This window comes from Marmota monax, unplaced genomic scaffold, assembly GCF_021218885.2.
Source record: "Marmota monax isolate L192 unplaced genomic scaffold, Marmota_monax_Labrador192_F-V1.1 WCK01_AAM20220418_F8-fsc00005, whole genome shotgun sequence".
NCBI lineage: Eukaryota > Metazoa > Chordata > Mammalia > Rodentia > Sciuridae > Marmota > Marmota monax.
Window position 1 is genome coordinate 16423028 of NW_026692254.1, and position 16967 is coordinate 16439994.

The window sequence follows — 16967 nt, forward strand, 5'->3', positions numbered from 1 at the left end:
TACCATGCTAACTTCACGAGTTGCATGGCCTGGGAACGCCTCTTATCCTCTCTTTACACTTCAGTTTCCCCATCTGTAAAAATGAATGTGACAATAATGACCACTGGTGTTGGGAAAGGAAAGGGAGATGATTCATTTAGTGCAATGCCTGGGTCAGGGCTGGCAGTTAACAAAAGTGTGTTTTTTCCTCTTCCTCCACAGGAGTCTATAGAAGCAAGATCTATTTTGCATTAATTACAAATATACCTTAACCATTCATAAATGTACATTTTTCTAATTTATTGCAATTTTTGATTCTAATAAGAATTCTTAAAGTAAATTTGAAAACCAAAAAGCTATGATTGTTTAAAAGATTCTGCATTACAAATATTTACCTAATTTTCCCAATTTTCTTTTAATACGGCGATAGTGAATTTGGAGTTTAAAGATGTCCACAGAGAGCTTTAGGGGTTTCCTGAACCCTATAATTTGCTTGCAAATTTGTATGTATATAGGTAGATTTTCCCACAGCAGGGGACTACAACTTTATTAGATGACCCATGCTGGTCCCTACCACAACTGTAAACTAATATTGTATATCTTTTATATAGCCCAGCTTTGCAAATATATACAAAATTGACAACTTCTTGTCTACCCTTATATTAATTTAAAAGAAAAATAAGGAAAGGAATGAGAGTGGAGTGCAGGGATAAAAGAGAAAGGATGATGATGATGATGATGATTTTAAAAGGAGCCTGGTACAGACTTAAAAAAAAATAAGATGAATGCATCCCACTGAATCTGTGGCTCACTGGAAAGTAAGAAGCAAATATCATCCTAGAGGTAGCTGATCCCTGATAAGCAGGTCTGACATAAGCACAGCCAGTGTCTAACTGAAGTTGATTCTACTTACAATTTTTTGACTTTGCAGTGGTGTGAATGTGATTTGCATTCAGTATAAAAAAGCTTTCAATTTTGACTGTCTGTGTTGCAATGTCCAGTCATCCCAAGATGATTGGAAAAACAATGAACTCTACCAGGTGCTGTATGGCTAAGCTAGGATGCTCAGTAGTTTAGGTGTGTTAGATGTATTTTGGACTGAAGATATTTTCAATTTACAATGGGTTTAATTTGAACCAAGCCCATGGTAAGTTGAGGAACATCTGTATATCCAACATATTGTCTATTGTTGGATGAATTTCCTGGGGGCCAGTACACCATTTACGTTGCACTGATCATGGGTCCGAACCGAACTAGGTGCTGGGTGATTTTATTTTATTTTTTTAATGTACCCAGTTTTTTTATGAGTGTGGGCACACACTCATGAGATTGGGGAGTAGAATATAACTATATTCATAGCAATCTACGTTTTCTCATTTAATCCTCACCAGAATCCAGTGCAGTTAGCCAACTTTATGGGCAAGAAAACAGACTTTTATAGGGGTTTGTAACTTGCCCACATCACCTCATAGAGGCACCAGTTCCAAAATTTTAGTGGTGTGGCCAATTCACCCTGGAACCTATATTGAAAAAAAACCATTCTGATTTTGGAAGCTGCAAAGATTTTTTCCCCCCAGATGCTACATAGTACCTTTTTGTAACAAATGAAAAAAATTAAGAATATTGCAAATTTCCCAGAAAACCATCAATAAAGTCTTTTCTCCTCCCTTTTTTCTATCATCCTAGTTATGAACCAGGAGGAAATATTCAATGAAAACTTAAAGCCATTGTCAAAATTTGGAGAATGAGGAAACATTTCTCCCCTTATGCTCCAAGTGCTGCAGATTGTGGGGAACTCTAGTTCCTGTGGGATTTGCCCTGAACCCTTTATTCTTCTCACCTTGCTTCATAAGTTGGTGTCCTAACAAAGAAAGCCCCATTGCCCTTCTTCTCTGGGTCACTTAGGGATGATGTGGGTGCCCTTTTCTCAGATGTGGTCTTGAGGATTTCCTTGGAGATCCTGTCTTTGCCTCCTCCCCAGGTCAGAAGACTTCTGTCAGGGTCATCTGTTCACACTAACACCCACTTTCTCTTCTTATCTGTGACTCAGTCGTTTTCTCATGGGAAGGGGAGAGGAGTCTTTGTGGATCACACAGATAACAAAGACCATGGAGATTTTCCTCTAGTCTAGTGATGGAATTTTAGCACCAATTGGAAGTTTTTAATTCTAAAAATGAGGACATTGGCTGTTCTGCCTATAGGGAGTCCCACAGATCTCAACTGAAGTATGACAGGAGAAGCCAGTTCTTAGCTTCTGTTGATCTGAGGACCTCTTTTCCCTGTCTCCATTCTGCCTCATCCCCATCCCCACCCCAGCACATCTCCTCTAGGGTTTCTTGTAACAGGCAGTGGTTTTCAAATTTTCTTTAAAAATTATTCAGATGTTCCTTGACTTAAGATGATGTTATGTCCAGATAAACCCATTGTAGCTTGAATATATCCCAATTCTAAGATGCACTGAACACATGGTAGTTTAGCAACCCAGCGCACTGTAGTGTCAATTGTCTGCCTTCAAGATTGTGTGGCTGATTGGGAGCTGAGGCTCACTTCCACACCCAGCCTCAGAATGGTTTATACTGCATGTTGCTAGTCCAGGAAAAGATAATAGTGTGACCCTAAAAACAACAACAACAACAACAAAAGGTAGGGGGAGGCTGGGGATAGAGCCCAGTGGTTAAGTGCCCCTGAGTTTAACCCCTGGCTTAAAAAAAAAATCAAAGTACAGTTCCTATTGAATGAATGCTTTCACACCATTACAAATTGAAAAATGATAGGTGAAACCATTAAGACTGTCTGTAGTGGAACCATTCTTTCCAAAGGAAGCACTGAGCCCAAATTGAATCCATCAAATAACTTGAAGCCTAGCATATCTTTACCTACTTCTTTGAAGTCTGCTTTCAGCCCAGGAGGGACTCTATAGTACTCTCCAAATCCTGGAAACACCACTGAGGAACTATTGATGAAAGGATACAAAGGATTTACTGGTCACTCTCTTTGTCAAGGTTCTTGATCACACACAGAAGAATCCAATGCTAAGGACCCTGATCAATTTGGAAGACTAAATAGCTGAGAATTATAAGAAAGTCTGGGAGAATCAGGCTTAATAAACAGGGAATTGCAGGAGGGGAAGAACCAAAGTAGACTAAATCAGATGAGCTCCTTCTGAGGAGGTATGAGCATGCAGTGTAGGTACTGTGCAATTCTAGGGTGCCAGTCATTATACTTGTGCACTATATAGCCTGCACAGTCATCCATGACAGTCCTGAGCAGGGAGAGCCCTTGGAATTTCCTTCAGAGGGAGGTGGTGCTCAGATGATGGGTAGTCCAGAATGATCATGTCCTTCCTGTCCCTCTGTGCCAGGTGCTTTGCCTATCTCAGTTCAGTGCATCCTCTTCCAGAGCCCAAAATAAAAATCACTAGGGACACTTGTTAAAATGTAGATTTCTAGGCCCTGCGTCCTAGGATTCTATCTGATTAAAAAAAAAAAAAAAGTTCTGGGTGGCAGCCTGGGAAGTTGTGTTTTGCAAGCATCTTGGCTGATTCTGTTATGGATGGTACAGAAAAAACACTTGAAGAAACTCTCACTGCCCTGCATGCTAAATTTTATAAATGCCATTTTACAGATGCAGAAAAGTTTCTCTCACGGCAGGTCACAGCTGGCAACTGGTAAAGTCTGGCTTCAAATTGTGTGTACTTTTCACTAAATTCAAGATGTCTATCTGTGCACATGTTTCTATTCCAAATGTCACTTCATATGTTTCTTTAATTTCATTTTTATTAAAAATAAAACTCAGATTTATTTTAAAATAGTCTATTAATTCCACCAATAGAAAACCATTATCACTTGATACTTGTCATAAGTAGCAGTAATCATTAGTGAACTGGCAGCTGCTAGAGATAGATGCCTGGCCCACACCAGGAAAGCAGGAACTCTGGCCATTCCAAAAACAAAAAGCTAAGGTAACATAGCCTCCACACTTGCTTACACTTTGCCCCTCTCCAACAGGCAGGCAAACAAACAAACAAGCAAAATTGCCATTCATACAGTATACAGGAGGCTTTCTTAACCTGAGGCTCAAGGATGGGTTCAGAGATGGGAAATTTTTCATGCTACTGGATCTATATAAATGTGTTCCCTGAGCTGAATTTTCCTTGCTCTCATTTGGGTCTCGAAGATGTCTATTATTCAAAAAAGAAAGTTAAAGAATTATTATTAGAAATGATTGCTTCCAAATCTTATCCTCTTTAGCTTGCCTCCTATGATTCCTACTCCTCCAACAACCACCACCTTGTCTTCACCAGAGATCCTCTCCAAGTGTGTCTTTGTGCTCTTGGTCCCTTCTATCTGGGCTTCAGGGACCCGGTGTGAAAGGACATTTTGCCTGCCTCTCCAGGAGTGCTCACTGCAAGGGCCAAGGCAAGCAAACATGTCTGGGACCAATGAGGAGTCTATGCATTGAATGGATCAAGACATGAAATGTCTTCTCCCCACACATTTCTGCTATGTAAATTGTATCTATAGTCTAAATGCTGCAATGAGTTGAAGCACTTTTGGTAGCTTTTATTTTTCTTCTTTAAAAAATTATAAATGGAACAATGGATGGCAGATGGTGAGAGTCTGATTTCTCACTGTTGGATAGGAGCAAGCAGGAGGAGGCTACAATGATCCATGTGCTAATGGATTAGAGTTAGAGACTTCAGTAAGAACTCGTGGTTGGCTTAATAGTGATACAGATGGTTGCATGTAGAAATATTTTCAGATATGTGTAAATATACAAGTTAGTATATACACATATATTTCCTCTCTCTGTCCGCTGAGAGGGCCTAGAAGCAATGATATCCCCTTAGCAACAAGCACACCTAGTAGCTAGAATTTGGTTCCTAATAGCATTCTGCAATAGAAGGAAGCAAGGCTCCTTGGAGAAATAACTGATTCTAGAACTGGGGCAGGAAGTCCATGAGATGAGCCTGGAGTACTTTGTAGTACCAGAAAGGGAAAGTGTCCAGAACAAAACCAAATCCACAATGATGGAGATGGGTCAAAGGGACCCAGGAGGCTATGGAAATTGTTCCCAATAGCCAAAGCTGGAACAAATTGAGCAACATGATACATAAAGTAGTATTGAATTATAACCCAAAATATGAAATATATATCCATGAGTCCATACCAACATAAATAAATTATTAAATAAATAAGTGGAGGAAAGAGACATATATCCTGTGCAGAAGAATTTCAAATAATTTATACAGGTACTCTGTGCTGAAGGAGGTGAAATATAATTCCTTACTCCTTAAATGTGAGTTAAGCATAGTGACTGCCTTTCAAAGACTATAGCATATAAATAGAGGAAAAGAGAGTAACTTTATAGTGAAGAACACTAACAAACACTGCCTCAGCCAGGTGATCCATGTTAATAGCAATAGTGATAAGTCTCATTGACATTATGTTCCCTTGATATGAGACAAGAATGATGCTTTACCTGGGTGCAATGGTACATGCAGTTAGAGGCCAACCTCAGCAACTTAGCAAGACCCTATCTCAAAATAAAGAATAAAAGAACTGGGCATACAGCTCAGTGGTAGAGTGCCCCTAGGTCCAATCTCCAGTACTGGTGGGGGGACACTTTATAGCTATGGTCTTCCTCCCCTAAACACATTACCCAAGGCTAGTCATGGGAGGAACAAACAGAGAAATTCCAATAAGGGACATTCTATACACAATTGATTAGTGCTTCTCAAAATTTTCAACATCAACAAAAACAAGGAAGATCTAATTAACTGTCACAGTCAAGAGGAGTCCACGGAGATGTGACAGCTAAATGTGATGATGTGGGATCCTGGATAGGATCTCAGGACAGAAAAAGTGCATCAGCGAAAAACTGAGAAAATCTGATTAAAGAAGAGATTTAGTTTATAATGATAATGTATCAATACTAGTTCATTAATTGTAACAAATGTATTATAATTATTTATGTAAGTGTTAACACAGAAAACTGGGAGTGGGTATAGACTGTATTCTATTTACAATAAATCTGTAAATCTAAAACTCTTCAAAACAAAAAGTTTATTTAAAAAAGAGATGGAAAAAAGTTATAAAAGGGTTCAAGAATGAAGAAAATAATGTTAACAGATACACACATGTACTTACCAACTAGGTTTAACAGTAACATTTTGCCCTATTTGCTTCAGTCTCTCTTGTCTTACAGAAGATGTTGCCAATGTAAATGTTGCTACCATTGTTATTCTTTTCCCTTTTATTCCTCTCTGAAGGAATAATGTTTAAATTGTTGCTTATCACTTGAAGGCATTTTATATATTTTTGCTACATATGTATGTATCCACTAACAATATGTACAGTTGTTTCTGTGTTAAGTTACCTAAATGGAAACATAGGATTATTTAATCTTTGTAAATTGCTCTTTGACACAATATTGGTTGTTAAATCTACGTTGATTCACTTAGATTGGGTTCATTCATTTTAACCTTTGTTTAACCTCTGTTAGTATTCTACTGTATAAATCAAGCACCATTATTCATTCTTCCACAGAGGGAAAGTCAGATTGTTTCTCATTGTTACTGTTAAAAACAATGCTCCAATTAAAGTTCTTATTTATGTCTCCTGGTGTATGAGTCAAGCGCTTTTAAGGTATACTCCTTATAAATGATACTGCTGATTGTTGGGTAGGTGTGTTTTTAACCTTATGGATATTGCCAAATTGTTCCCTAAAGTGGATGCATCAATTTATCTTCCCAGTAGCAGAAAATTCAGTTCTACCCATTCATCCTTGTGAACAGTTGATATTGTCTAATTCTTAATTTTACAAAATTCTTATTTTACAAATATATTTGCTGAATATATTTTCTTGCTTTTTGGATGTTCTGGTATTTCTTCTGTGAATTGCCAGTTTATGGCTACTGCTATTTTTGTCAAAGGGTTGCTTACAATTTTCTCACTGAATTTGTTACAAAGGCAACACAAGGTTCTCAGGTATCTCAACTCAGGGATGTACTAGAGCAGGATGTACTTTTGTCTTGCAGAAGCCCACTGTGTGCATCTCTTTAGAACCCTGAATCCAGGAACTTCCCGTTGGTTCATTAAGTTGGCACTAGTGGGACTATTTAGACAAGTGACATTGGCAAACTCAACTAATCAGGGCTGTCCCTCCCTTAGCCTATGTCATGATTTACCAACATATCACTATTTAACCTTCATCTCACTATTTAACCCCCTCCTCCAACATGGTCCAACCATCTCCCTCAATATGACTGATTTGAGAGAAAATCCCTGATCTCCAACTTGGCTTCTTGACCTATTGGAACTGGGCTTTGACCCCCTTTCAGGAGTTTTCATCAGGCTTTCTATTATGTAGAAACATATACATCTTCAACTTTGAAGCAGATCACTATTTAAAGCAAAGTCAAGGTCCTTTAGCAGCCCTTCAGACAGTAATGGAATTAGAATCCAAGTGTTTAGTGATCCAAGAATTGGAAAGGATCTCAAATATCACTTTGAGATCTTCTCACTCAACCCAGTGCTTCTTTGGACTGGATTCTTCTAGGTGGCTTGGGTTCAATCTCTGCGTGAACATTATGATGAAGGACAACACTTTCCTACACAAAACACTATTCTAAGCAGAGACCACGAAATAATGCCAATTATTTATTTTAATGGGAAAAGAAGAAAAAATTCTTTCAAAACAACTGAAATATGTTTTCTTCTCATTGGTCTAGCTCTAGCTATCATCAGACTCAAGTCTCATAATTGTTTTTCAGGTACCTGAAACCAGAAGTCAAATAAGCCTTCTTATAATGTCTAGATCTTAATCATTCTTCATGGGATGTAAGAACTAGCCCTTTTCCATGGTCTTCACATGTCAGTGTTCAGTTCTCTGTTGATTGATGGTCCTCCTAGGACAGATGGAAACAATCTGATTCTGCAGATGTGGTCTTCACACTCCACAACTGCAGAGATATCTACAAAACTTCAATCAAGATCTTTTTGTTTTGTAGCCTGTCCATAAGGCCAGAAACAGTTCACTGCAAGTAAGGACACTGATGCATTGACATTGCTGTAAAAAATTACTGAAGAAATGTGCAAATATATTTTGTAGAATAAGGTCCCTCTGAAACTTAATATCCCAAAGAGAATATTTCTCAGGAACATTATCTGTGATCAGTTGGGGGTTTCCTTTTGTGAATTAATGGTGGTCACTTCCCCCTTTCTTGATGATGCTTCTCCTTGTCTTTCCATAATCAAATTCTTAGGTGAATATATATGGGAGTTCAGAAAAAAAAGTATATTCTGCTGTTAGCAACCTTAATGTGTGACAAATCTGTTATACTAAAGCAAAATAGGAAACCAGTATTTCATGAGCCTGGCTACTGTTGCTAGTACATTGATTTATAGACTACTGGTTACTTGACAGACAAGGCAAAGGAAGATGTGCAGATAAAGTATGTGATATCAAGGTACTACTGTCAATTAAAAAAACAAAGACACAATGGCATTTTAGAGCAGAAAGTTCTATTCCATCATCTCACTTCACAGAGAAGAAAACAGAAAGGTGAAGCAATGTCCAAAAATCACACAGCTTTGCAGTTAGATGAGGCAGAGCACAGGAGCAGTTTATCTCTTTCTGTCATGCTGCTGATAAAACATCTCAGAGCTGGTGGCATTAATCAGAGGGAACAGACATTTTGATTTAACTTGAATTTTCATGTAATCTCTGATGCATTTCAACAAAAAAAAGCATCTTTTGTACTGTCTGCCAGACAGGGATCTTTACTATTGATATGTTTGAAAGTTAATTACATGAAGGAGTAAAGACAGCACACCCATCTCAGAGACTAACCACTGCAAATGACAAACAAGAAAGATAGAGCCATTACAGCATTCTTGGCTAGTGTATTTCCCCACAGATTGCCACACTGGGGGTGGATCATGCCCACTCCCATGTCAGAGACAGGCTTGTGGCTGTAGGACTATGCTCAGGATGTTGGTGTAGCCACAAAAGCGATCCCATCTCCATCGTGGATCTATAGAGATCCCAAGTGTGCCTGTCACTCCTAGCCCTGGCCTAGGGTTTCCAGGAACTTATCTTATTGATGTGTCACTGAATATGATTCTGGAAGTAGGCACAGAAAGATATTCTCTTGCCCATCTCTGGGCAAATATTCTCTAGGACCTCCACACTGCTTTCAAAGTATCATTAAGGAATGTAGCATTTATGCCTTGTGAGCTGGCTATTGGTGTAAAACTAAAATAGAAAATCTTCTCAAGTTGAGCATAAACAGATCTCAGTGAGACTGAGACTCCTATTGCTGTGGCTGTGTGGGGACTGGAACCAACCAGAGTATTTTTCTTATATTTCCTGCCCCTATATATTGTCTCTGTAGAGACAATGTTGTGCCTTCCATAGCTAAAGTCCCTTGCAGAGAACCTCTGGCAGAGACATTTACAAAAGTGTATTCATCGGTAGAGATAGCTGTGGGAATGGATATTGGAATTGATCATCTCTACTAACTCACATGACAGCAAAAATATGGGAAGCAATGTGCTCACCTTTTTTAGAACAGCTGCAAAATTTCTGAATTACATAATGCCCTCTTTAAATTTTTAAATTTAGTATAATTAACCACAATGAAGTGTACCTACATTAATTGTACAGTTTGATGTTTTTGGTAAATACACATACTAACATAGCAAAACTGCAATTGAAAAACAGAGCATTGCTATCACCCTAGAAAGTTCTTTGTGCCTCTTACTAGTTATCTAAAACTTCTTCCTCCCCACCTTCCAAGGGCCACCGTGGCTCTGATTTATTTTTCATAGGTCAGTTTGCCTGTTCTTGAATTTCATATGAATGGATTAATATAGTAATACTTCTTAACACATGACTTACAATTTTGCTTTTGAGACCTATCCACATAGTGCATGATTTAGAAGTTTGTGCCTTTTTATTGATAGCAACTACTGCATTGAATGGATATGTCATAAGTTGTTTATACAATCCTCTTTTAATGTACAAATTGGTTGTTTCCTGCTTTTTGATATTATGAATAAAGTGGTTATCAACATTCCATACAGGTATTTTTTGTGAATGTGTTTTCATTTCTTTTAGGTAAATAGCTAGGAGTAGAATTGCTGGATCCTATGTTAGGTGTATATTCAACCTTATAGGAAACTGCCAGTTTATATAATACACTCTTAATTAATAAACTTGATTACCATATGAAATGAATTCTTTTTGTCTTTATGATTTGCTATGATTTTCAATTGTATCAATATGCTATGGGTACACATTCTTCTGAAAAATATTTTTAAAGACAAGATTAACTATATTACTTTAGTGGGTTTTTTTTTTTTAATGCTTCTAAATTGTTTATACAACTTGGAATCTGGAAGACTCATTGGAAAACCTGAATGATGATCTTGTTCATGAATCTCTTGCATATTTTTATTATCTTCTTTAATGTTTAATACATACCAAATATGTATGTTACTTATAAAGCATAATTACAAAATGGAAGTTTGTAAATCCAACACTCAATCCAATAATGAACATATTTCCAAGAACTTTGCATGTGCCTAGGGGGCTCTCTCTGCTCCAAGGGAATTAATATCCTTTATTAATCCTCTTGCTAAAACAAAAGCAAAACAAAACATTTTATCATGCATTTAATTTTCTTGCTGTAAAAAAAAAGTGCAGTAATTTTTTAGTTTTCCTTGCTTTTAGGAGTTTTATGGAAATAGTATCATGCTGTGGGTGGTTTTTCAGAACTTGTGTGTTTTTACTTGATATTGTATTTCAAAGATCTACTCATGTTTCCTTTGTTTGTACTTTATTCACTTTTGCTACTGAATAACATTCCTTTCTGGGAATATATCACAACATACTGTATTACTTGTAACACTTGTCAATTGTTGTTTGTGCTGTTTCTCATCTTTTCCCTTAATATATATTACAACTTTGGAGAGTCTGGTACATTCAGCAGAGTCTTGGATGTTCAGCAGAATAATTTGAGCTAAACCTGTAACTGCATAAATAATTTTTAAAAAATGAAAACAAGCTATCAGCTTGTGCTCCAAAAGAAAGAGAATCTACAGGATACCTGAGGCAAGTGGTGTACAAATGTGTGTGTGTGTGTGTGTGTGTGTGTGTGAGAGAGAGAGAGAGAGAGAGAGAGAGAGAGAGAGAGAGAGAGAGATTGACTCATTGTCAGGGTGGTTGTGAAGACTAATTGGAGTCTTCACATATTAATTGGATATTTGTCTATATGATTTCATTCCCAAGATTTTTTTTGTGGGGGGGGGCAGGGGAGAAAGCTTGACTGGATAGGCAAAACAATTACAAAGAAATAAAATCATTTTTTTTTTTTTGGTCAATGTGATCAAGTTAGAGCCTAAAGGCAATTTACATTTTGTTTTCTTCCCCTAAATAGTAAGCTATATACTAAGTACTTAACTTCATTGTCTAAATTTATTAGTCGTATTGACTTCCTACTACTTTAGGAAAACACATTTTAAAAACTCACAAATGAAAAATCATTTTTGTAAATGATTTTGTAAATATTTCGTAAATTTTTTTTTTTAATAAATGACATAAAGTCTTATTTAACACCTACAAAGGACTGTATGCATATCTCTTTATTCTATATATCTTCTTATGTTCTTGGGAAAAATAAATGAGCATTTTCATTACTAACACTAAAAATGTATTGTGTAGTATTTTAAAACTTTATGTTGCCCTAATCTTCTAAAAACCATTACCAAACTTTTGTCTTATTGCAAATATCTTAAAAAAGTCTAAACACCAAATATAATGAAAATATAATGTTGATATTCCTTTGCACTTAAAGTATTCTGCTGAAAGTATAGAGTGGATCTGTAGGCATTGAGATCAATCTCATGGAGCGTATGCTCTGAAGACATATTTAAAATTTAGTAGGCTGAATTTTAATTATTCATTTGTATTGCCTAATTTTTAAATGATGAATGCTAAAATTGAGATTTTAATACATTTCTTTGTTAATGTCCAAGCACATGTAAATCTGGAATGTTATTTAAAAATTAAGCCGAATTGTAGTTAAACAAAACAAAAATCCCACATGCATAACTCGCTTAAGTTAAAAACAAAACAAACAAACAAACACAACAAACACAAGGTTTATTTCTTTCTATACAAGGGACTCACTGAATTGAGCTAAAATTTTTTAAGGGGAAAACTGATCTAGAAAATAAATACAGAAGAAAAATGATAGCTTTTGATCTATTTTCTAGCTCTTAATTTAAAAGATGATTTATGAATGATGGGCTATATAGTGTGATGCGGAAATCTTTTACAATTCGAGAGTACTTTTTTTAAAAAAACAACAACCGTTTTGAACAACCAATAAAACAACAACAACAACAACAACAACCACCACCGTTCTTTCCTATAGAACAGGTCCCTTCTATCAGACAGTGTGATTGTTTATAAGACACTTTTATCCGATCTAGATATCAACGACTCTCTTGTTTGCCATTTTCTTCTTCTTCTTTCAATTTATTATTGACATCGATTAGCCCGAGTCATGAAACCCACCACATTCAGGGCGACACGTGGTCCATTCACTATTTTTAAAAGTCCATGTATTTCAAACTCTTCTTTCCAGCCATCGCTGGGCTATTTCCTCCTTTTGAGGACCTGACCTCCGCAGCAGCATTTATTCATTAGATGGCAGTCCTGGGGAAATCTCTCTTTGGGGAAACATCTCCACTGGCACATTCGGGAAAAACTACTGAGGAGACTTGGGTTGGTGCTAGTTTCTAGTCACTTACGTATCAAACGAAGCAAGAGGACGTGCGGGGAGGGGGGAGAGGCAGGTGCGGGTGGGTTTCCGCAGTGGTCACCGATCCCGGGTGCGTGCCGCATGTTCCTAGGTTGTGACCGGACCCTGAAGAAGCGTCCGGGTGAGGGTCCCGGCCCCCCCATCCCTTTCTCTGGGGCCCCTCAGACACGCCCCCCTCCCGGGCCCAGCAGCCCAGCACAGTGCACGCGCCCCGGCCGCTCTCCGCAGCCGCCCACGTGGTGGAGCCCTGAGAAGCGCGAGGCCTCAGAGAGCGCACTGGGCGGGCGGGTCGGGGAGGCTACGCCAGCACTACCCAGCAAGAGTCGGCCCCCAGCCCGGGCCCCCACATTTCCTTCCCCGGAGGGAGGGAGGCGACACTCCACGGGCCAGCCCTCCCCGGCGGCTGCCGCGCCCTCTGGCGGCCGCCGTGGGGACGCGCCTTGGGCATGCGGGACCGCCTGTCTGGGCCCCCCTTCCCGGGCTCGGGGCCCGCGGCGGGCTCTCGCCCCTAGCGCCCCAGAGCCCAGCCACGAGGACCCGGCCCTTCCCCTCCAGCTCCTCGAGAGACCCTGGAACTCCGGACACCCCGGTTGCGATGCTGCAGGCATCGAGCCTTGCGTGAAAAGTGCCAGCCATAGTAGCCTGGGGGGGGGGTCCCCTTTCTCCCAGGTGTGCCCTTCCTGCCACATTCGGGCTTTCCAACACGCTGCGAAAAAATGCCGCATGCACGCACTTATTTATTTATTTAGCAACAGCTACAAGAAACAATGAAGCTTTTCAAGAACCGGGGAAACGCGCTTCCCAGCCCCGCTGTTGTTGTTTTCAATGAACCTCTCTGGGCTCCTCACTCCCCGCCCACCCGGCCCCCACCTCTCCCCTGCCTTCTCCGCCGCGGAACCCGGACCGGCGCCGGGGGCATTGTTTTTGGAGTCCTGCGGGAGGGGAGGGTGCATGCGGGGAGGGCGCTTGCGGGGAGGGCGCGTGCGGAGTGGCCGGCGCAGTGCGGGTGGGGGCGGGAGCGTGTGGAGGCGCGCGCGCTTGTCTGTGTGTGCGCGCGTATGCCGGCGCGGGCGGGGTTGTGGGGGCGGTGTCTCACAGCCTCGCGCCCCACGCCCGGGCTCCGATCCGCACGTCCCTGGAATCCCGGACTCCGGCTCTTGGAGTGTGCCGGCCTGGGCCCGGCCCTCGGCGCGCCTCGGCTGCGGCTGTGGCCGCTCAAGTGTGCGCGCGGGCACGTGTGCGCGGCCCCGGGAGCACGCGCGCGAGCCCCCAGTGTGTGGCAGCGGCGGCGGCAGCGGCGCGGCGAGGCTGAGGCTCTTGTTTACCAGCATTAACTCCACTGAGCGGAAAAAAAAAAAAAAGGAAAAAAACCCGAGGAGGAGCGAGCGCACCAGGCGAACTCGAGAGAGGAGAGCAGGGGAGAGGGACGCTGCCAGCGAGCCTGTTCCCGGCGCGCCCGTGGCCGGCGCTCGCAGACCCTCGGCCCGGCTCCCCGGATCCCCCTCCCGCACCCTCCACGCCCCTCCCGCGTGAGGGGACCTCCACCGCGCGCCGCGCGCCTCAGCTTTGACCTTCAGAGAGCCGGAGCCCCCGCGCACGGAGTCTGCGGCTGCGGGCGGGGGCCGGCGCGGGGCGGGCGGCGGCGGGGAGCCTGGGCTGCGCGGCGGGAGTGCTAAGCGCGGCGCGGCCGGCCCGCCGCTTTGTGTGTGTCCTGGATTTAGGAAGGAGCTCGCGGCGGCGGCGGCGGCGGCGGCGGCGGCGCTGAGGGAGGAGGCGGCAGTGAGCGGAGCCCGGAGGAGGAGGGGGAGCCGCTCATTCATTTTTACTCCGCATTTCTGTCCCTCCCCGGCCTCGCCCGCGACCTAGACTTCGGGGCAGTCTTGTGAACTGCGTCGCGCTTTCCCAGCGCGGAGGCTGGGGCGTCCGGCAGCCTCCCTCTCAGTCTGGGGGTCGGGTTTGTTTGTCCTCGCCGAGACGGATTTTGGCTTTGCCCCTTTTCTTAGCAGTTTTACCCGTCTTTTGCCTCTCTGGGTTTGAAAATGGAGGCCGACGACGCCGACATCCCGCCCAGGCGCGCCTCGGGTTCCCGACTCAGCCGAGCCTTGGGCCGCTGCTGCCGGCGCTGAGGGGCCGCCCCGCGCCGCCGCCCGCCCCGTCAGCGCTGTCCGCTGGGCCCCCGGGCCGGCGCCGCCTTCGAAGTATTGTTTCCTTCACCTTTTTTTTTTTTTTTTTTTTTGGAGGTGGGGCGAAGACTGAGTTGGAGACTTTCTTCTTTCTTTTTCTTTTCCTTTTTTTTTTTTTTTTTTTTTTGGAGAAAAGGGGAATTTCGTCCCAAATAAAAGGAATGAAGTCTGGCTCCGGAGGAGGGTCCCCGACCTCGCTGTGGGGGCTCCTGTTCCTCTCCGCCTTGCTCTCGCTCTGGCCGACGAGTGGAGAAAGTGAGTATGTGCCCGCGGCCACTGCGGGAACTTTTCCTCTGAGGGGCTGCGCCCTGTTTGCGAAACCCGAGTTGCCACCGTCGCAGCTGTCGGGCCCCCGGGCTCGGGAGCGGCGGGGCGGGGCGCGGAGGGGGCTCTGCCGGAAGGCCTGAGCCGACTTGGGGCCCGAGCTTCTTGGTTTGGAGCCCCGCGGGCCCGAGCTCAGCGCATCCCGCGCGGGAAGGGCTCGGGGCTTTCTCTTTCGTGGTCCTGAGAGCCTTGTCCCGCGGCCTGGTGGGTGGGCAGTGTTCAGTCCCTGGCTGCTTAGTGGCCGGGCTAGGACCTGAGACCTGGTAGCGAAGTTGGCACCGGGCGGGCCCCGCAGCCCCCGGGCCCACTGCCCTCTCACTTCGCCCCTCCCTGATGCGCGGGCCGCTCGGCACACACCGCTGACCCCAGCGTGGCGCACAGACAGTGCTGACTGTACCCTTGGTTGTGCTGCGCGTCGCTGCTGGAGCAGACAGGGTGCTTGGTGGTGGGGATCGGGGAGCCGCTCGTTCTCCGGGTGCCAGTTGTCCTCGAGGGGAAAGTACCCGGCAGAGAGTCCCCGCAGCCCCAGGACACGTTTCCAAATATCCCGGGGAGGCCTCCAGTAGCACAACTTGCTTTGCTCCTCCAGGCACCTTGGGTTCCTGGTCTTTGCCATCATTTTAGAGTATTCGGCTTGTGTGAGTGTGTGTGTATTGGGGGGGGGGTTCCCTCATCCTGGTCGGTCCCTAGGAAAGTGTGAGGTCGGGACCTTCATCACCCAGGCTTTTCTGGGGCGTGCGACCGAATCCCTAGTTCAGACGGTTCAGGGGCTGTTTCCGTTTTTTACCCAGCTTGTGGACGCCTTTTTTCCTCCCTAAGGGTCTGGGGGATGGCAGGGTAGCGTCCACGTGTGCGTTAGTGGATGAGTGGTCGGAGCCGAAGGGCATTCACACACACGTGCTCGCAACGCGGGGTGTAGCTATGGCCACACGGGGACTTCTAGATGCCTGGCCATGAAAAGAGGTGTCGTGTGCTGTCGTGTAGGGAGCTCCAGGATCTTCAGCGGCGGGGTGGGGGGGGGGAGAGAATGGAGGGTGTTTTGTTTTGCGAGCGCAAAGCCCTGGCCTTGGTTTTGTTGTGGCCAGAGTTTTGTTGCATTGCCAACCCCCCCGCCCCACACTTCCTTTGTACGTAGTTAATAAGCAATATTGCCCCATACTCGCTATCTCTTGCAATCTGATAGCTTTTGTTTTGCTGGTGTCCGGTAGGGGTAGGTAGGCAAGCGCGGGGACATAGAGAATGAGAACTCCCCATGGTATGTGACGGCAGGAAAAGGAGGGGGTTTTGTTCTACAAAAATAAATAAATAAATAAAGTATGGCGTACTGTTGGTACGTTTGAGATGGTAGGGTAACTTGAACACGACTGAAAGTTTAAATGCAGTCGCAGAACTGGGGCTGGGAAGGGTGAGGGCGTGTTGGTGAGTAATAGTTGCCGAAGTATGCAGGTGGTGCCTACTAAGTTTGAAAAATCATGACTGAGCCTTGAGGAGTGAGGGGGAGAAACAGGCAGCGGGGGCTGTGTGGCTCCATCACAGGGAAAAATCAGAAAGGGTGTTTTTATAAACAAATCCTTAAACGTCTTGTAAGAAATGAGTCCACGATGGAGGAAGAGTAGATCTTTGCAGAATTAGCGTGTTTACTGCATAGA

At 43.5% G+C, this 16967-nt stretch overlaps 1 protein-coding gene across 1 annotated transcript in view; it reads left to right on the forward strand.

Moving 5' to 3' along the window:
* Positions 1-15071: 15071 nt before the first annotated feature.
* Igf1r (insulin like growth factor 1 receptor) overlaps positions 15072-16967 on the forward strand; it is a 309374-nt gene continuing 307478 nt past the window's right edge. Inside the window, exon 1 of the mRNA XM_046436272.2 lies at positions 15072-15249. Within this exon, the coding sequence (XP_046292228.1) occupies positions 15156-15249 (94 nt within the window). The 5' untranslated portion in view covers positions 15072-15155. The remainder of the gene's footprint in view (positions 15250-16967) is intronic.